The sequence below is a fragment of the Excalfactoria chinensis genome, chromosome 5 (assembly GCF_039878825.1).
Source record: "Excalfactoria chinensis isolate bCotChi1 chromosome 5, bCotChi1.hap2, whole genome shotgun sequence".
Lineage (NCBI taxonomy): Eukaryota > Metazoa > Chordata > Aves > Galliformes > Phasianidae > Excalfactoria > Excalfactoria chinensis.
This window is the reverse complement of record NC_092829.1, coordinates 18,867,145-18,887,939: the sequence shown is the minus strand read 5'-3', so window position 1 is coordinate 18,887,939 and position 20,795 is coordinate 18,867,145. Positions and strand designations below refer to the sequence as shown.

At 38.5% G+C, this 20,795-nt stretch overlaps 1 protein-coding gene across 37 annotated transcripts in view; it reads left to right on the top strand.

The window, feature by feature from the left end:
• Positions 1 to 20,795, top strand: part of NRXN3 (neurexin 3) — an 898,188-nt gene that overhangs the window by 392,747 nt on the left and 484,646 nt on the right. For all 37 annotated transcript variants that reach the window (XR_011903710.1, XR_011903709.1, XR_011903708.1 and 34 more), the window contains 4 exons: positions 1,284 to 1,665; positions 3,004 to 3,194; positions 4,043 to 4,216; positions 16,748 to 16,867. Coding sequence is in view for 33 of the 37 variants with exons in the window: in XM_072337914.1 (XP_072194015.1) it covers positions 1,284 to 1,665; positions 3,004 to 3,194; positions 4,043 to 4,216; positions 16,748 to 16,867 (867 nt within the window). In the remaining 4 variants the exon portion in view is untranslated. The remainder of the gene's footprint in view (positions 1 to 1,283; positions 1,666 to 3,003; positions 3,195 to 4,042; positions 4,217 to 16,747; positions 16,868 to 20,795) is intronic.

Here is a 20,795-nt window from a genome sequence, read left to right as displayed (position 1 = left end):
CACTGTAACTGACCTCTGAATATCAGTGGTAAATGATGTGTAAGTACAGCAGGCATATTCCTCTGCACAATGTCTTATTAGAACCTGAATTCCACAGCAGAGGCTGGAAATCTTTGTCTGCTACCACTTGAACTGACAAGCTGCTGAATGCAGTAGTAGTTAAAATACTCTGTACAGACCAGAATGAAGCAAATGAGAGGTGAACTCCAGGACTGACAGTTGATGAGACCAGAACATAACCAGATTTTCATTCCATGGTCTTCTACGACAAGGCACCTCTGTCCTGTAATATCATGCCCTTTCCAGCCTTTTGCCTAACTTCTCCTATCTGTACTGCCATTGCTGTCCTATTTTTCTTAAGCCAGTCTCGTTTTTCCCACTTCTTACGTCTTCTTGGAGTTCACCTCTTCCAACCTCATTCACTCAATTTCTAATTCCCCTCTGTATTTGTGTTTCCTATCCCAGTGTATTCCAGCTTTCAAAGGCCTAGTTTTGTGTACCTTGCTTTCAGTCAACTGCATGTTTGTAGCAGAATTTGAATAATGGATGTATGTTGAATGTGGAGAAAATAATTAAGCATGAATAAATGTTGATGAGGTAAATCGTTCCTGTTATATATTAAAGGGCCAATGACTGTGTAAAAAGAATGCTTGATCAGAAGGCTGGGGCACCTTCCCTATGAAAACAGGCTGTAAAAGTTGGGACACTTCAGCCTGGAGAAGAGAGAGCTCTGGGGGTACCTTAGAGTGGCCTTCCAGAATGGGGCCTACACGAAAAGCTAGGGAAGGACTTTTTATAAGGGCATGCAGCGACAGAACGAGGAGAAATTACTTTAAACTGGAAGAGAGTTGATTTAGACTAGATATTAGGAAGAAATTCTTTATTTGTGAGGGTGATAAGACACTGGAACAAGTTGCCCAGAGAGGTTGTAGATGACCCCTCCTTGGAGGCATTCAAAGCCAGGCTGTGCTGGGCTTTGGACAGGTTGGTCTAGTGGGGAGTGTCCCTGCCTATAGCAGGGGGGTTGGAACTGGATGATCTTGAAGGTCCTTTCCAATCCAAACCATTCTATGATCTTGTGACTTTCATGACCCTTCTGTCCTGTCTTAAGCTCTTTGTCCAGGTTTTCAGAACTGGTATACTCAAGTGACTTCACAAAGACTGTCATTTGTTTTTTGTGTAGAATTAGTTTAGTAATGTTGTAAGTCAGGAAACTAAGGGGTGAGGGACTCCATATAATCTGTTACTGATGTCTAGGCTTTCTGCCTCTTCCTGTCTTTCAGGCACAATGGTTGGTGATCACACCCGCTTGGAGTTCCACAACATCGAGACAGGGATCATGACAGAGAAACGTTACATTTCTGTCATCCCTTCTAGCTTTATTGGTCACCTTCAGAGCCTCATGTTCAATGGAATGCTCTACATTGATCTGTGCAAGAATGGTGATATTGACTATTGTGAGCTGAAGGCACGCTTTGGTCTCCGCAACATTATAGCTGACCCTGTGACATTCAAGACTAAGAGCAGCTACCTGAGTCTGGCCACCTTGCAGGCTTATACATCCATGCACCTCTTCTTTCAGTTCAAGACCACTTCAGCTGACGGTTTCATACTCTTTAACAGTGGTGATGGTAATGACTTCATCGCAGTTGAACTAGTCAAGGGGTAAGTGAGCATTCTGCTTTTTTCTACCAGGGTTTCATTTGATAGATAAAGTTTAAAATCTTGCTTAAGGAAATTAACCTCACACTTCTCTATTGTCTGAGGTGTATAACAAAGCAGTTGGATGTAAACACTGTAACTTAAGATTCCTGATTTTTACCATTGACTTTCTCACTGTGATTTAGGGAAAGGCATAGTTACAGTATGTGATAAAGTTTGAAGTCCTTCTGATTTGATTATGCCTACATTTATTTATTTATTGTTAGCCTTGTAGAAAATATGCTGAGGGCTCTGAGTTTGTTCCTTCTCTTTTTTTCCTCTCCTTCCCTTCAACTGACCTGTTGCATTTCTGCCATTTCCATTGAAGGAAAAAAGAGATCTTGTGGGCTGCCAAATTTGTGTTCCTTCTAGTGATGCTCAAGAAGAGTGAACTGAGCTTGCTCTTGAGCCAGTGTATTCTTCTGTCAAGGCCTATAGCTTTAAAAAAGGAAAAAAAAAAAAAAAGCATTTATTAGTTGAGTAAATATTTGTCTTGTACTCATCTAGACACTGCAAACGTGAAGTCTGCAAACACAAATTCCACAAACATACTTAACTAGTCCTGTTTATTTTAATTTAACTAAGGTTCAGTCCATTCTATTTTTAACTTTGTATGTGTTTCTGTAAGTGGGACATTGACTACTAATAAGTCAATTAAAAAAAAAAAAAAAAGTCACGAGCTCCTGTCTCTGTTGAGGTTTGAATTTTGCTGTCTTTATTTTCTGAAAAGAGTATTTATTCTCAGGTGGATTTCAGTGTTTGAACTGTATAAACAATTCAGGATAACAGTCTCATGACTTCAAACTTTGTTAGTCTATATTTTTCCAAAAAGACTTGCTAATTGTTTTCCAACTGTTTGAATAAGCCTAGGATCTCATGTGAATTTTAGTGCAATATTTTGAGTGAGTTTCCCAATTAAGTTTTTAAGAGGGTTATTCAAAACTCAGAATCTGGGGAATATGTGCCCTAAATAAGTATGTCTAGCATTCCTCTCCACTACGTCAATTGATCTGAACAATATTTAAAATAATTACAAGCACAGACAGAAGTTTTTGTGGGTATGAAAGAGCATTGTGAAAAAGAGGAATATTATTACAATTGTTTTACTTCAGATGTCATCTCTCAAAATATAAACCCTTACACATGGTAGAAAAGAAAGAACTGTACCTTTCAGAATCAGGAGACTAAATTTTGGCTAACTTGATCTTTCTAATCCAGAGACACTTTATTTCATAACTTGCATGTTTTACTTTATCAGTGCTGGAGTTGTTTAATTTTAACTGGTACCTGTTATGTTTACAGCTACATACACTATGTGTTTGACCTTGGGAATGGACCCAATGTTATTAAAGGCAACAGTGACCGTCCTCTTAATGACAACCAGTGGCACAATGTTGTCATCACCAGAGATAACAGTAACACACACAGTCTGAAGGTGGACACTAAGATGGTCACTCAAGTTATCAATGGTGCCAAAAATCTGGATCTTAAAGGTAAATTCTACAAGAATGACGTATCCCCATCCCTCTCTTTATTTCAGCAGGGCTTAACCAGTAAGCTTGAAGACATGGGTTTCAGGACATGGGTTTTTTTTTGTTTGTTTGTTTTTTTGTTTTGTTTTGTTTTTTTTCTTTCAAATTCATTTTTCTCTTTCTCTGTTCGGTGGTTTCCATATCAGGATAAATAGTTGTATAGTTCTTGATGTTTCTTTTTCCTTGGAAACTGATGGTCATTGTGAGGGTTTTTCCTTGATGAAGTGCAGTTAAGTTTCTGTTTGTTAGGAGCAGAGGAAGAAGTACCACTGTGCACAGCATGTCTTGCATTTGACGGGTGATAGATGATAAAACAGGATGATTGGAGGGGGGGGTGGGATGTATACAGAATTTGTTAAAAACTGCTGGAGACCCAGGGTTGTGGTATATGGGTTGCTAGTGTTGTTGAAGGGAAAGCAAGTGAGCAAAGCCAGTGAGCATGCTATACCCAGTTCATTTGCATGAAGTTAGGGCTATGCAAGTAAGATACATACCTAATTACTTTGGTCTCACATGAAAATAACGTGACATAAAACACGGAGTTGTGTGAGGGCTCCCAGTGATAATAGTAAATTTTTCTTTAGGTTAGGTTAAGATTTGGTTGTAGCTGGATGCAGTTCATGGACACCAGTCAGACATCATGTATGCATGTTAAATAGCCAGAAATGACTTCTGGGCCTTTACAGTATCCTACTTTACTTTTAACCTTTCCTAAGTAGATATTTGGCTCACTAATGTTGGGAGTGGTGGAAAGCCAATTTTAAAGTTATGTAACTTTCTTCTTGTATGTTTACCATTTTCTCCTGCAGGTGATCTCTACATTGCTGGTCTAGCTCAAGGCATGTACAGCAACCTCCCAAAGCTAGTGGCCTCACGTGATGGATTTCAGGGCTGTCTAGCATCTGTGGACTTGAATGGGCGTCTGCCTGATCTAATCAATGATGCTCTGCACCGCAGTGGGCAGATTGAACGTGGATGTGAAGGTATGACTGATTTCAGAGCAGTTCCCCTCTCACGTACTCTTCTTTACTTTGCTGCCTTCTGTGTATCTATTTGTCTACTTTATTGTCTGTTTCATCAGTTTGCTTTTTTTTCAAGAAATCCTTTGCTGCAATCCATTTGTGTTTCCATGCATTTGTGATTCCATGGGGAGACTGAGTCTTTGAGTCTTCTCATCTGCAACTTTTCTCTTGTCTATTTAATCCCTTATGAAGTGGAAAAAAACTAGAGGAAAATAGATTTTATCAGAAGAGATTTATAGTTTACTTGTTTAAGATGTGTCTCCCTAACTGGTCTTCACAAACAGGACTTTACCAAATGAACTTGCTTTTATTTCCTTACCATGTCAAGATTTCAGGTTACATCATATTGATATGTTGACGCTTGTCAAGACTGTCCCTTCCTAGGACTCAAAGTGCCATCTTAGAGCCATCTTAGAGTACTCAAGAAACACCAAATTGGCATTGCAATTAAATCCAATCTCTTAGTTGTTTATGTGCCTTCTGGTTGGCTGGGAACTCTCATGCTTTGACCCTGCTGCCACACTCCCACAGTAATACTTTAGTTCATGAGATTTTTGTGTCCTGTTACAAGAGCACACTCAGTGTCAGCTCCCTTTTCACAGTATTGATAAGTTTGGCACTGCTTTATGCTGTTCTCTCTGCCTTTCTGCTGCCTTTAAGTGTTAACCACACTGTTCCTTGTGGAAGTGAGCTTAGTATAAGAGAACTTGTGGCTTTGCTAAGCTACATTGCTAAAAGAAGAAATGTATCTCTTCTGTGGTGTTACTTCCGAGGTTCAAGGGGAAAAAAAAATCCATTTGGGGTTTTTGAAAATGTCTTTTCCGATTAACTTCAGTGCACTGAAAGCTCCTCTCTTAATATTAGTGATTTCTGGTAATTCTTCTATTTAAAACTAGCTTATTTGGTTGGCTGTATAGCCAGTAGCCTTTCTCCTTCAAGGACTTTTCATTAGATTAATCTGTTCTGTGTGTGCTTCTGGATCAGAATGTTGATGCTTTCCCAGAAGACTTGACACCATTATGAGACCTATTGGATTTCCTTCTTGTACACAGTGCAGTTCTTTAGTGTCCTATTATCCAGTGCTACTTAATGTCAGTGCGTGATCATGCAAGGTGGCACTTATTTTGTCTGCATACCTATCTAGTACTTGTAGAGTAGCTGCCTAGACATGGAGATTGTTTCACTCTCATAAAATGCCAGGAGTGTTTCCCTTCTCTTCTAAAGCACTTGAATGAGATTCAAGTTGGAGGCAGCTATAAGCCTAAAAAGTAGATAAGGAGGTGAATAATGGCTTTCATTCTGCTAGGACTTACTCGTGCAATATGGCACCCCTGCTTTTTTTTCTTTTTTCTTTTTTTTTACTGAATCATCTGTGCTCAGTACCAAGGGAAGTGCTGGAAAGGAAGCCATTTTCTTTGCCAGCACATTTAGGATTTGCTACAGTAATAGTAATAAAAATGTTACCAGACAACTGTTTTATTTCATTTCTGAATTTACAGCATTCTCCATATCTCCATTTCACCATGTGCCTGTTCTAACAGTTTCCATTTGTGTCAGACATGCACTATGAGTGATGCAGGAGAGCTTGAGATAGAAGATTTCTGCACTGTAGAGTGTAGGCTAGAGTTGGCGGATGGAGGAAGTTATTCCAGATGACCTTATAGTCTTCCCAAAAAGTAAATCAGCTCAAACTTGAGGTCATCTCTTTCTTGATTCAGGATTCATAAAATCATTTTCTTTTGCTGTTTGTCTCATTTCCTGCTCTTAGTAGTAAGTGAATAGATGAACCTGAATTTATTCCATCCTCAAAAGTCAAGACTAAGTGACTTAGTGCTTTTTCATCACAGTTCCTGATGGAAATTAAGTTGACATATGAAACTCCACAGAAGAATGAATGTTACCCTAACTGTTAGAGGGTATCCCTTGAAGCTGAGGTGGTTCTCCTTTTCTGTGCTCATTTCCCATTTGTTCTATGTTTTCCTTGCCATTATTTGTACATCTTCATGCTGCTTACTACAGGCTCTGGAGCTATCTGAAATTCTAAATTATTTCCCTCTTTTTCCACATAAAAGAAAGCCAAAAGCATCTCACAACAGTGGTTAAAGAACATTTACTTTTTACAAAGCAGTTTCCTTTGTGTTTAGAAATGTGTCTTCTTCCTTTCCTCACCTGTTCCACTGAAAACAGCTTCTAACAAAGGAGATTTATTATTCCTTAACCAGATGGTGATTTTACTCCAGATGTTTTGGGACTTTTGTCCTTATTTAATCTTCTTCCAAATCCTGCAGTAAAATAATAATCTTGTGCTACTTTCCTTGAAATATTGTAGTTAACCTTTGGAATTCACTAGTGTGTGAGAAACACGAATGACACAAGCTGGATAATCAGAAACACATTTTGCGTCTCAAGCAGTGCGCAGAAAAAAAGAAAATCTAATCTCATGCTTAGAATCTCACAGCAAGATAATGTCAAAAAGGATTTTACCTGTCATCTACTTAGTAGTGAAACTTTCAATCTGGTTATACTTCACTTTTCTCTGTAGAATCGGAGTTTGTTTAGGAGAGGAACATTCATTTACTCCATGATAGTTTGACAGTTCTCCTATTCTTTATGATTTTGTATTCCATTGTTACTTTGTTACTGGAATTAGGGAATAAATGTAAGCTTTGTTCCTGCTTAGCTACAAAGAAAATGAGGAAATGGGCAGGTGGGAAAGGTGCTTTTTTGTTACAAACAAATTGCTCTCTTGGACTGCGTGTCTAGGAAGATGTATAGAGAAGTGGGAGAAAACTCTTCCCAGTTCAAACTTGTTAAACCTCATGCAAAGCACATAAAATTTGCATCTGTCCATGCCAGTTGAAGTTTATTGAGTTTTAAATGTAAAATGAGAAAATGAGAGCTACCGATCTCTCTTCAGTATCAGCAATTAATATTAGAACTTCCTGAGAACAGGGTGTTACAAAGGAGTGAGTGTGTACTTCTTAACTTACATCTTTTGAACCATGAGAGGTCAGTAAGTTGGTGTTTCATTGTTCCCATTGTGATGTATAATAAAAATGTGTTATCTTCATTGGCAAGGGATTCAGGATTTGCTGCCTGTACTCCCATCTTTGTCCTCATACTTTTTCCATGCTGAAAAAAAACACAGAAACAAACCAAAATAGCTTAGGATCAAGGTATTAGAAACCAAAGATCTACTTGACTTTCTCATAAAATGGACTGTCCATTTGCAAAAAAATAAGAATTAAAAAAAAAATAAAATAAAAATAGGTCTGTGCCAAATGAAAGACTATGGTCGTATTGTTTTGTTTTGCTTTACTTTTTTTATACTCTGCAATTTTCAGCAAGTTTATATTTGATCTCCATTAAGTCTTGTTAGCTTCATTGTTCTCTTTTGTTATGATTTTGCTACTGATAACAAGATCATGTTCACCTGTAGGAAGAAATGAGCTTGCACTGCTGTTATATCTGTTGATTGCTCTGATGCCAAAGATGCATGGGTTTAAAGCCTAAGGAGCGGTCTCCTTACCTAATGATGCAGGCTTTCTTAAAAGCATGTTGAAATCCATGAGTATAAAACAGTTTGTGAGCGGAGAGCTTTCTTGTTGATTTATTTATTTATTTATTTATTTTACTGTTACTGTTCATATGCTGTTAAGTTCAGTTCTGGGACTGAACAGAGGTTGTCTACTTCCAGAAGCATCAATCCCACATGGCTTTCTGGCAGTGAATCCACTTTGTCCAAAGAGCCAAGACAATCTGTGCTCTTATGACAGACAGCAGATTTATGTTCAGTTCTTGAGTCTGGGTGTAGAAACAAAATAAAAATATTTCTGACTAGTCCTGAAAGTCAAGTAGATTTTTTGCATAAATGGTTTCTAAGTATTTCTCAAATGAAGCAAAATCTTGAAGTGTCAGTAGATGCAGAAAAATTGGTGTTAAAAATGTGATGTTTTTCTTTTCCTATTCTGTAAACTATATGACCTTGTGTGTGAATTAAATGCATTTCCTCCCTCTTGTGTGGTTTTATTTGTTGCTTGTTTTTTGCTTTTGTTACAGTGGTGATGTGTAGAGGTAGCCGTGTCCCTCCATGTCCTTGCTGCTTGTGTTGTCCTTCCTGCATGTATTGATTATGCGCATTGTTTGTGATGGTGTTATACTAATTACTTTTATTTAAAGTGATGGCACCCTGATTTATCTATCTTTATACTAACCTGTTGTTTGTTGTTTTTGCTTTTTCTGTTTGTTTGTTTTTGTTTTTGCTAACAAAGTTGAGTTGACCAAAGCTGACCTGCAAGGTAGAGAAGGTTCTTCTTCCCCATTACTGGTTTGGACTGAAAGATGCTTTTATGTAACATTTGGTGCCTTTTTGCTGGATACAGTCACACCTCTGAGATTAGAGGAGAAAGGCGAACTAATACCTTTGGAGGTGACATATGGGTTGAAGAAAGACATGAAGATGTTATTTGTTGACCTGAGAGGTTTGACTGTATCAATCTCTGTGAACATCTGTAAGAGCACAGTTTGATTTCCTGAAAAGGTTGATGATGGTTCAGGCAAAAAGCAGTTGTGTATTACAGATGCAGAAGATCATCAAGGTAGAAGAGACAGCTATACTATTGATTCTTAGGAGTGACACTAGACCATGAAAGCTAGTTTTGTAACTTAGAATGTGGAAGGAAGAAAAACTAACCAAAACAAACAAGTTTGGGAAAACCCCCAAACAACAACAACAAATCCCACAGAGATATCCTCATGGAATTTAACTTACAAAATAATATACTAACTGTGTATTCCCTTATTAGTTTGATGTCATTTTACGAGCCATTATTGATCAAACATGAGTAATGGCTGAAATGATCATGCCTGATTGACACATACTTTTATACATGTCTTCTTTAACACTGCTTCAAGGTCATTCTTACAACTTCCTACTAGATGTCTTCTTCATGAAAAATTGGAAACTAGGGCTCCTTCATGATGTTCATCTACGCATGAAGTTTTTACTGATTTATTATTATTATCTGTTAAGTTAAAAGGGAGAAATCAGTGACATTGGAGGCTGCCAAAATGCTGAAGTTTATGTGGATAGTGTTAAAATACCAAGGCAACACAAGTAAAAACCATTAACAGGACAGGTAATAGCTTCAGTAGAAAAGTGGGGATAACTGGGAGGAAGACAGCGAAATCTCTTGGAGAGGCCAGGTAGCAGTTGAGAACATACTACTTTAATCACAGAAAAGATGAGATGCTGACAGGAAACCAGTTTGAAGGCTAATTCTTAGGAGACATGTAATGAAGGAAGGATTAACAGTACTGTTACATACAAATGCCCTAGATCCTTAGAAGTAAGGAAGGAAACCTGCTTGTTAGAAATTTATAGTGTTTTGATCCTACAGCTTCAAGAGAGATATCTTCTAGGGTGTTGAAATTCTATCCCTTTAAACTTGACAGTGAAAGTAGACTTCCCAGCTTATCTAGGGACTACACTATAGCTAATTAATTTGTTCCTAAATGTTGTGGAAGCTTAAAATGTTCCTTCTCTTCAGTGGAAAAGGAATATATCAATTTAGGTGTAAGGGCATGATGGGCTTTGCACACTCCCTCTGTTCAACAGGCCTGAAGCTGCAGATGACATCTGTTCTAATGTTGGCTTAATCACTATGAAATTTTGCAACTAAGCCACAGGTTTATTCTAAGGTTTTGTTGCAAGAGAAAATGCATAGTTTTTTTCATCACAACAAAACTCCATTGCCCTAATGACTCCATAAACTCCTTTTCTATTCAGTATGCTTATTTTGAAGATGTGGCAGTGTTGCTGTTCTGATCTAGTGAATTAGACGCAATTTGCCATTTAAAATATTCCTGTATTATATTCCGGGAGTTGATAGGTAGCAATTATCTTTGTTTCAGAATGTTGTCTGTTATTTTTTTTCATACTTTAGTTTTCTATGACTCAGTAGAAAAGGCAAAAAAATAAGTAAAATTGGGGGAAACAAAGGCAATTTTGGTTCGTCAGTGTGCACATGTTAATAGGCAGTGGCACACTCTTACCCAACAGGTAACAATATTGACAGTCTGAGATCATTTTAGTTTTTGGTTGCATGTGAAACTTTGAATCTGAATGATTTGGTAGCCTAAAGGAAGGTGGAAGTTAGTGTGATGTGTTGTGCTCTGTGCATGTGGAGCTTCTGATTGTGACCACTTTTTTTCTGGCATCTTTGCCTTGTTCCCAGCTGTAGAAGATTGAAGTACTCTGTATTACGGAAGTGAGGGATTTGGAAAAGTATTAGGTGCTGCTTATAGGAGATTTCTGAAGTTTATTTATATAAGTGGAAAGGATGAAATTTGAAAGAATATAAAAGGTGCATAGATTGGGACTAATATAAAGTGAAATAACATCCTGGAAGTATGTGGGGGAGTAACTAGCTCTAGGACTGAGGTATTCTGTGCCATTCACTCAAAATGTGGCAGGGAATTTGGGGATTGGGTTAAACATCAGTGACTATTGGGTCTCTCTGACAATGGTCACTGTAATCTTTTCCCTGTCTGTCTCTCAGATTTCAGAACACATGCCTGGGAGTTTTTGCTCAGTTTTTGACTTCCAGTGATGTAGATGCAACATGAAGAAGAGCTCTGAGAGCCAGATTTGTTTTTTTGTTTAGGAGCCCTCAGAGCCTAAAGGCTTGTTGCAGCTGTTGAGATTCATTCTTGCTTGATTTCATTTTGGTATAGAGTCCTTAATTGCATATGAATATCTTCATTTCAGATTAAGAGACCTGTTCATATTTACACCTGAGGGGAAATGTTTCTTTTGAGTACATAATGTGGATTATTGCCTTTTCAGGAAACCAACCTTTGCTAAATAATCTTGACTATTTTGGAACACAAAACCCACCAGACCATGAGCCCTGGTAGCACAACTTCTGCACTGCTTTAATTTGCAGTGGCGAAAACTGTGTTTCCAATTGACTGTATTTTTCTTCTTCACATACAGCACTTTCAGTCTTTCCTTTTGTCTTTTATTTTCTGTGCTTGAATGTTGTTTACTTCCCTGTTCCCTATATATCTGATCCAGGCATACTTCCTTTATGCAGTTGACTTTTTGTTGTGTCTGGTGTTTTATTTTTCCCATCCTTCACCAGTGTAATGGAATTATCTAGATCTGTCCGTGCCTGTGACAGGAGAACAGCAGGCCCACTGGTCCAAAAAGGGGAAGGAAAAGTGGGAAGGGTAGAGAGGTGGGAGCTGGGCCTAAAAACAGAACAACAGTAACGATCTAAGGAGGAAAGTAGATTTACTAAATATGATATCGGAATGCAAGATAACTCAATATAATACAATATAATTGTAATTGAGGCTAATATATCAAATAAAATGAGAGAGCGTCCAAAACCAAAGGCCTTCCTTACTCTGAATTGAAGGCGAAATGGCTGGAGAGCACACCCACACACTGTCAGGCAGTGGGAAAGTGAGTCCCATGACTTGCTAGCTTTATCTTTTCCCTCTAAATGTGAAGTCCTCTGGGGTGTGTAGTTATTATCTTCTGAGAGCCAGGTGGAAATTGGTGGTTCATGTAAGCGGGGCATTAAGTCTTTAACTCCTAGTGTTTTACACGATGTTATGATATAGAATACCAATATCAAAAATCATAAAACCATGACAACCAGCATGTGTATGAGCACTTTTTTCAAGACCTTCTAAGTTGCTTGGAGAGTGACAATAGGGGAATGCAAGATAAGCAGGTACCAAGTTTCAGCTTGTAAATCCACCCTTTGAGTGTGGCCATTAATGCTGCCAGTTCCCTTCTTCTGTCATCATAGGGTAAATGTGCTTTCATTTCACCTACTTACTTGTTATCCCATTTAAGTTCCCATTGAAAGTTTTAGACCAGCTACATTCTTGGAAAAGGAGGACATGGTGTGAAATAAATGGAGAGCTCAGGTTTGATTTTGAGGCATTGTGTGAAATGCTGTATTTTCTGAGAACTGTACAATGTTGGCTTTTAAGTTATTTCTGACAGTGTATAACATAAATATGGAGCCTACCAGATGCCTAAACTTTTTTAGGTGATGAAAGAAATAGCGAGTTCTTAGCAAAATCAGAAACTGAAAGAGCTTGAAGAGATGACTTTGCCATCTTTGAAAATTGCTGTAATTTTCAATTTTCTCTGGTTCTAGTCTGCTAACTTAAAATCACTTCAATATATTCTTGTGTTTTATTACCCGTGATTCAAGATACAAGTTCTGACTTTCTCAATCTTGCACTGGACCTTAATTCAACATGTTTCCATTGGTATTTGATAGGTACAGCATATGAAGTGCAGCTCATCCAATGAAGTGATTGTCCCATTGGACTTAGCGTATATATATATGACATTTTGATCATCACAGCAATAAAAAAATCTTCCTGGCACAAGAACCCTGTGTTGTGTTGCTAACTCACGGCATCAGTTTTGCTTACTCTTTACTCTGGGAGGAAAAAAAAAAAAAAAAAGTAAAAGATCTCTTTTAGTATATATTGTGAAACTGGTAAACTTATTATGTTTCACTTAGGTTCCTCCTTGAACTGCTTTAAGAACAAGTTGTAGAACAGAATTTTATAACTCCCAATGCTTCTGATTTCCAAGCCATGATTTCTCTCTAAAAGCTGTATTTACTGAGTCCATATATTAAATTTGTAATATCACTGATTATGAAAGAGGGGAGAGAGAGCTGCTGTTAAGAGAAGATTATAGGTTTAACATGGGTATGAATTTTCCATCACAATGTCTAGCTGGTAGTGATAGAGATTTCAGGCCTTTGTGTCATTTACATGTGATGAACCATAAGACTAAGAAGCATCAAGCACCTTTTTTTGCTAAGGCAGTAAAGATGTTGTGCGTGTGTCACTTTCATATCTCTTCCTAATCTCTATCCTCTTTAGTGATGAAGGATAGAGAGGTGAGAGCTTTAGACAATTTAGGGACTCAGAAAGTAAAAATGGACTCATAGTACCATTGAACCTTGCCTAATGTGGATCTTCTTACTAAAGAAATAATGTGAACACGAGTAGTTCCTTTTAGTGGGAATGAATTTTTAGTGTAGGAAAGAAGTTAAGTGCATGTCCTAGAATGGTTTGCTTTAGCTTGAAGATTATTGCTAGTTATGATTGGAGTTCCTCAAGTTCCTTTTACTGTGAAGAGCTTAGGAATGATTCCTCTTGCAAGGGAGGAGCGCCCACCTGTTGGATGAGACATGACAGTTGTGGTGGTGCACAGCAGTAGAACTCAATACTTTTTAGTTTCAGCAAGAGAAACCAACAATACAGCTGAAAGTGCCAGAAAGAGCTAGAGAGGCAAAGTAATTTTTTCCCAATAGAATATGGAAGGTGAATTTGGCTACTGTTCTCTTCCAAGGTGATTTTCTTAACATGTGTAGTAGCAAAAACTGATATATCATAAATCTGGCTATGTAACTTGGAAGAAAAGTAGGATTTTGAATGCTTTCCCAAGAAAATCTGAGATGCTGCAAATTATCAGGTCCTGAGCTTTTTCAGCAGGCATTGAAGATGGAAAAGTAATGATTAAATGACATTTTTGGGTATTTCTGCTTTGCCATTACAGGAGGAGACAGAACAAGTTACACTTCTGTAGCAGGGTTGATTTTCTGTACTGGTGGAGTTTTCCATTCTTATTCTGCATGTACTACCTGCTCATGCCACATGCCCAATAGAAAGTGGATTAAGAGGCTATGTCAAGCCCAGCTCCAAACAGATAATAAAGGCAATATCTCTGAATAAAATGCAGTCAGGGAAATTAGCAGGTTTTGTCAGAATGTTGCAAATTCAAGGAGAAAATGTAAGTCAGTATGCATTAGTTAATTAACTGCATAGTGTGACTTATTGGATGAATCCAGCATTATGCAAAAGCTCAATCTGAAACTTTGCTTTGAAAATAATTCTAGAATGTTGAAAGTGTTACCAAAGACAATAAAAATGGGCTTGAACTCTGATGGTATTGGTGTTTTAGAACCAATTCTATTGCTACAGTTTGTCTTCCTTTCCTTGTTAATTAGCACTAAAGGGCATGTGCGTGGTAACAGTCTTCATTTTATAAGCCCTCCTGTGCTTCTGTCACTTTTGGTCCTTAATCCAAAATCCTAATCCCCTGTGACATTCCTGTTAGTTGCTCTGAACAAAATTCCATTGCTACAGATGGGGGATTATGACACCAGGCAAGGACTGTAAGCAGCAGGGATAGCTCAACTCTCTGAGACAAAGACGCTTTTACCATGCAAATAGCCTGTAGTACTGAGGAGTGAGGCATAGCATAATACCCAGGATCTGTGCTCTGCTGTCACAAACAGATCTGACTTCAAGCTTTCTTTTGTTGTTAGCCTTTCAAAATTCCTCATCAGATGGTGCTTATGGATATTTTTTTGACTTACTTACTTGAAAATAGCTTCATCTTCACAGTTGTTTTCTGTAAAATGTGATACAGAAACCATATTTGTGGGCATAATTCAAATGCCTTGGCCCTATGGTCTGGCAGCACCTCAAGCCACAGTTACTAAGGCTTCATGCAAGCTTACTCCTTGATTTCTAGTATTCCTCTTGTGGCACCTGGACAGAAGATATCTCCAATCTGATGATGCCCATTATCAACTGCAGTTGATCAGATATCCAGATAATCAGATAACTGATTAAAGTGTTCTCACATAAGTGCAGAAGAGAGAAGAAACATTGTCATTGAAAATGTTGTTCTGCTCTTCTTCTTCAATCAGTTCTTATCCTCAGATAAATCTTAGACAAAATGACGACTAGTGTTCTATCTCAGATTCTTAAATTTCATCCTTTCTTTTCTTGGGTCATAGTACTTTTAGAGTAAGTGTCAGACCCTAGCATGATGAGTATCTGTGTGTCTGGTTATATCCATGTCATTTATAAGTATAGAGGCAAGGGAGAACTGAGTACATGCATGTGTCTACCAGCCCATGCCCTACATTCTGTCAGCACTGTTGTAAACCTAGAGGTGATCTATTCCCTTCATGCTGTGCCAGTGAGACCACTGGGCTCCTCACTACAAGAAAGACATCGAGGCCCTGGAAGGTGTCCAGAGAAGGGCAGTGAAACTGGTGAGAGGTCTGGAGCACAAATCTTATGAGGAGCAGCTGAGGGAGCTGGGATTATGTAGTCTGGAGAAGAGGAGGCTCAGGGGGGACTTCATTGTACTCAGCAACTTCCTGAAGGGAGGCTGTGATGAGGAGGGGCTTGGCCTCTTCTCCCAGGCAACAAACAGGACCCAAGGAAATGGTCGCAAGTTGTACCAGAGGAGGTTTAGATCAGATATAAGGATAAAACTTTTTCTCCCAGAGAGTGGTCAGGCACTGGAATGGCTGCCCAGGGAGGTGGTGGAGTCGCCATCCTTGGCAGTGTTCAAGAGGCGTCTGGATGAGGAGCTATGAGATATGGTTTAGTGGCTTGTGGTAGCAATGGTAATGGGAGGACGGTTGGGCTAGATGGTCTTGTAGGTCCTTTCCAACCTTGTGATTCTATGATTCACTGGGATTCATTCAGCTTGCAAATGACTCGGGTGGGAAGAATAGGTGTGGGGGGAAAGAGAAGTATTGAATAATTCTGCATAACTTTATTCAAGTGCGGTAACAAATTGTTACTCTGTCTGCTGCTGTGTCTTTTTGATAAGTAGATCTTTTTTTTTTTCTCAGGGGTTTTGTTGTCTGCTCTTGTTATCTGTGCTTTATCAGGCTACCGATTTGTGGATGACAGGCTGTCATTTGGAGTCCCTCTGATATGAAGATCACTCTTTGCTGTTATCTTAGTTATGCCTTTGCAACTTTATATGGTTTAGGTTAGCAAGAGTTAGCTCCAAATCAGAGACAGTGGAAGAGTGTTCTGTTAGAGGTTCTGTTCTGTTATGATGGCTGCATCTCTCGAGGGTATGGAAATCATCTCGAGGGTATGGAAAGCTGTCCAGTATAGAAAGAAGTCTCATGGAGCTGGTTGGTTGGTTTTGTTTTGTTCTGTAACATTACGTTTCCAGAGGAACCTCCATAATAATTCTTTAGATAGGATAAGGCATTGTTCGTGGACTGGTTTCCTAGCCTGTATTCCTGCAACAAAGGAATATTGGGCTTCAGGGGAAGCACATGTACCTGGCAGTGATTCAGTTACCCTTGCACATTATCATATTACATTGTATATTGCTTTGAGTGAGCACAGAACGTAGAAGTTAGGCCTGCCTGAACAGGAATATGTTGCTGTTCACTCTTCTTATTTCTTGTGTGTTACAGTTTGCTGTTTTGTTGTGGAGTGTACAATTGTCTGTGTGCTCTTACTCAAGTTTGTTGCGTGTCTAAGAATGGAAAACTGTTTAGTGCTTTTTATGTTCTGCATGAGAACGTTGGTGGTAGTGATGAATTGGAAATGTTGTGGGCCTCACTAAACTTATTGTTTCAACTTTGTTTCACTCTGTTCTTGTCATCCCTTCTCCAGGACCAAGCACTACCTGCCAGGAAGATTCCTGTGCAAATCAGGGTATCTGTAATCAGCAGTGGGAAGGCTTCACCTGTGATTGCTCCATGACTTCGTATTCTGGGAGCCAGTGTAATGACCGTAAGTCACTTTTTTCCTTTTGATTACACAGAGCAGCAAGTCCTGATAGATTAGAGCACAGAGAACACACAATTAGTTTTACTCATGGTGGAAATAAAGCCTTTCCAATGGTGAATCCAAGTTTTGTTGCCTGGAAAGGTTTCTTGAAGTGTGCAGCAAGTTATTTTTTCATTGCTAAAATGAAAGTGTCTAATATTTAATATTACACATATTGATACAAGTATATTTTGGAGGTGGTTGTTTTTGCGTTTGACAGCCAGATCAATAATGGTTATTGATGTTAATGGAATTCTTAGTTTAGAGAAACCAAGAATGATTTGTGTGCACTATGTATACTATTAACATAGATACAAAATATCTGTATCTTCTATGCTGAATTATGCTTTGATGTTTTCATTCAAACTTTTCTGGCAGATTAATGACATTGATATAAAACTCCTTAGCACTGTTCTAAATTGTCTGTGTGCAAAGATAAATGTTTTGAAATTGGTTGGTAGAAACAGTGTTTTGCTTCCTGGTATACTGATATGCTTCCCAAAATATTGGATGTTAGGTTATTGGCCAATGACTTCAAAGATCTTTGCTAAAATACAAACAAACACCTGAAGCCCTATTTTGGAGGGGAGGAGATCGGCCCTCAGGTGCTTGCCTGCTCATCCTCGTAAGACCTTTGCTCCTGTCTGTAGGAAGCAGATCACTTTTCTCCCTGCTTCTGTTATTTAAGCAGATAGCTGGTTCCCATTTCCTTCCTTGCTCCAAGACATGGAATGAAGAAGCACACACTGTTGGCGTTGTAATAAGCATAATTGTAATCAATAATTTGGCTTATTGTATGCAGAAACTTTAAGGCCAGAAAAGTCTGAACACCTGCATTTCATAAGCTGCTGCTTTTGATTTATGAGGGAATTTATTAGAAATAACAGTGAGGTGTGTGATATTAGTGCAGTGTCATACCTGCATCCCTTCTCCTGGGAGGTTGAGATATGGCTGAATTGATGACAAAAATGACAAACTGTTTAACAAGTGTTGACAGTTTGTTCCTGCTGCTGAAGGCCAGAAAGCCTGCATTTCTGTGTGTCTTTTATCAATTGAAATGTTACCTGAATTGCTCACCCCTTTCTCATGGTATACTTGTCTCAAACAGTGAAAAGGCCCCTCTCTGTTCTGTAGCACTGGGTGTGTAAGAAGGGTACTACAGACACAGATCTAGAGGCTCCAGTGTCAGATCTGTTTTTGGATTGATTTGGAATCTGGAATGGATGAGTCTAGAAGAAACATTTCATATCAGAGCAACAGGATGTGACATTGATTGTCTGCATTTTTGTTTTACGTTTGTTTTTTTCTTTTGTTTTTTTGTTTTTTTGTTTTTTTGTTTTTTTGTTTTTTTGTTTTTTTTTTTTAATAAGAGGTGTGTGAGAGAGGGGATCTAGAAATGCTGTTGGACATCCAGTTTTCCATTCCCACACCCCTCTAGTTCAGTCATTCAGTTTAGTCTTGCTAAGTGTAACACCTTATAAAACATTGGTGTAAAATAAATGCATTTAAGTAGGTGCCATGGAAATCTCTAACAAGAGATACTACAGTTTTGTCTCTAATCTGTTGTACTTCACAGTTCCAGAATGTTTGAGTGTCCTTGTTATGCTGTTGTTAATGGTTTAAAGCAGACTCTCAGATGTCGACAAGTCAGGTTCCTGTGGCTGTACTTGAAGATTCCTTGTTGCTTTTTAGAACTGATGGTTAGAAACCATGCAGAGCAGAGATAGTAGTTTGATTTGAGAGGAGGTGACTTTTGAGCAAGGTAGTAGCCAGCTTCCTAGTGTCTGGCTGTCTGGTGGTTTAGAAATGCTGACAGGAGGTTGTGGGTTTTAAAATGGTCTGGAAAGGTAAGTCATATGCATTCCTGAAACACAGTGGGACTTCAACCAGGATCTTCAAAACGTGCGTATAACCTTTCTGTGTATTTTCTTTTTAGAGCCTTTGCTTTGTATCAGGACATTAAAGAGAAAGTTCTGTTTCTGGTTGCCTACTTGTTGTGAAGTATTATGCATTATGGCGAGGGAGAAGTTTTACTTCCTGTTCTCATATGTTAGGTGTAGTTTTGATGATATGTGCAGGCATTTGTATGTTAATTAAGTTACACGTTCTTTAGACTGGATTCATCAAAAGTGGTTCAAGTGTAGATAACTTGTGCAATCTAAAACAAGCAAACCAAAATGTTCCAAAGTGTTGCAGACTGTACCAGCGTGTAACTGAGCAGCTGAGGTACCATAATTGGAAGTTAGCCCACCGTATTAATTATATGTTTTCATGTGAGGGAGTTCCATCCTATCTACTTAACTGAAGCAAGTTCTTTACCATGATCTCAAATGAAATAGTATTCGTTACAGACTCCAGATTACCTGAGATGTCATCTATTTAACTCTTGTCCAGCTTTAGAGATTCCTTATCTTTTTCTTGTTTCCATCTGTTCAGTCAGAGGTGATATTTCCTTTCCTGCACACAGATAATACATTTAGTTGGTTAGGAGGTGCAACAGGTCTGTTCTTCTTTTTGCATGATTACATTCTTCTCCTAAGATTCCTTTCTGTGTGATATATAGTCTATATACTCCTTTTGTACTTTGATGAATCACATTTGGAGGAGGAAAGGAAGTCATGGTGAATTTATTCTTCCTATGTTTAGCGCTAGCATAGGAGTAACTTTTGTGAATTTCAGTTCTGTAATTGCAGTCAGTGAGGCTTACAATCATAGAATTATTGAATTGCTCAGGCAGAAAGGACCTTAAAGATCATCAAGTCCAACCGCAACCTAACCATACTACCCTAACTCTAACAACCCACTGCTAAATCATATCTCTGAGTGAGTATCAAAGATCTTTTTCTGGACTTTGAAATGAAGGGTGTATATATAAAATAATAATAATAAAAAAGAACAACAAAAAACCAAAACAGATCAAATCTAGAAGTAACATGTCTGAGTAAAGCACAGAACATTTTGGATCAAATGAGGAAGAATGAAGCTGGCCTTACTGCCATGCATATGTTTTAATGTGGGGCAGGGATGCTAGAGTAACTTCCATCCTTCTTCTTCTCATGTCCTTCTCCTGCTCCACATAAATGAATGAATATGTAAGTAGATTGATGTTTCTGGAGCATGGAGACTACCTTGCCAAAAGGTAGTGGCAGAACCAGCTTTCTTCATTTCTGCTTAAATAGTATGACAGAATAGTCATTAGAAGGGACTGCTTACAATAGGGTGAATAGCTAAATTATTAGCTGTTTCTTTATGGTGATAACTTTATTCTGACATCCATACAAACCACTCCTGCTCTACTCTTATGTTGTTTGTTCCACTAAGCAATTATAGCTATTTCTGCAGAGGAATTCAGATCCCTATTTGGGAGATAGTCTTCCCTCTCATCAATATTTTGGTTTTGCTGCCATCTGGGCCAATTTTTGTACAGACTTTGACAGTGCTGCATAGCGTTGTATGCTGCCAACATACTCAGCTTAATTTACTTACAGAAACCCTTTTCATTGTTTGTGTTTGATTACCATGCAATGATTTCTAATGTGCCTAGCTTATCGCTTATTGAGTCAGAGAGCAAGAGGTTGCTACTGTGTAGAAAATAAATCTGTATAGACTTCATTAGTCATGCACAGCTAAACCAGTCAGCTGTTTAAATAGCACACTGAGGGATTTGCCTTTGATACTACAGAGACAGGCACCCTACATTAAGCAAGAGTCACCTCTGATTTATCTTGAGTGAATCATACTTCTTCACAGCAGGTCAGGCACCCTGTCTAATTTTTTGCTTGCCTCCTCATGATATGACCTCACTTACTCTGTGCTCTTTTATGTGCCCTCTACTATAACTTGCATTTTCTGGCTGATGGCTCATTTGTAGTCCCTACCCTAAGCCTCTGGG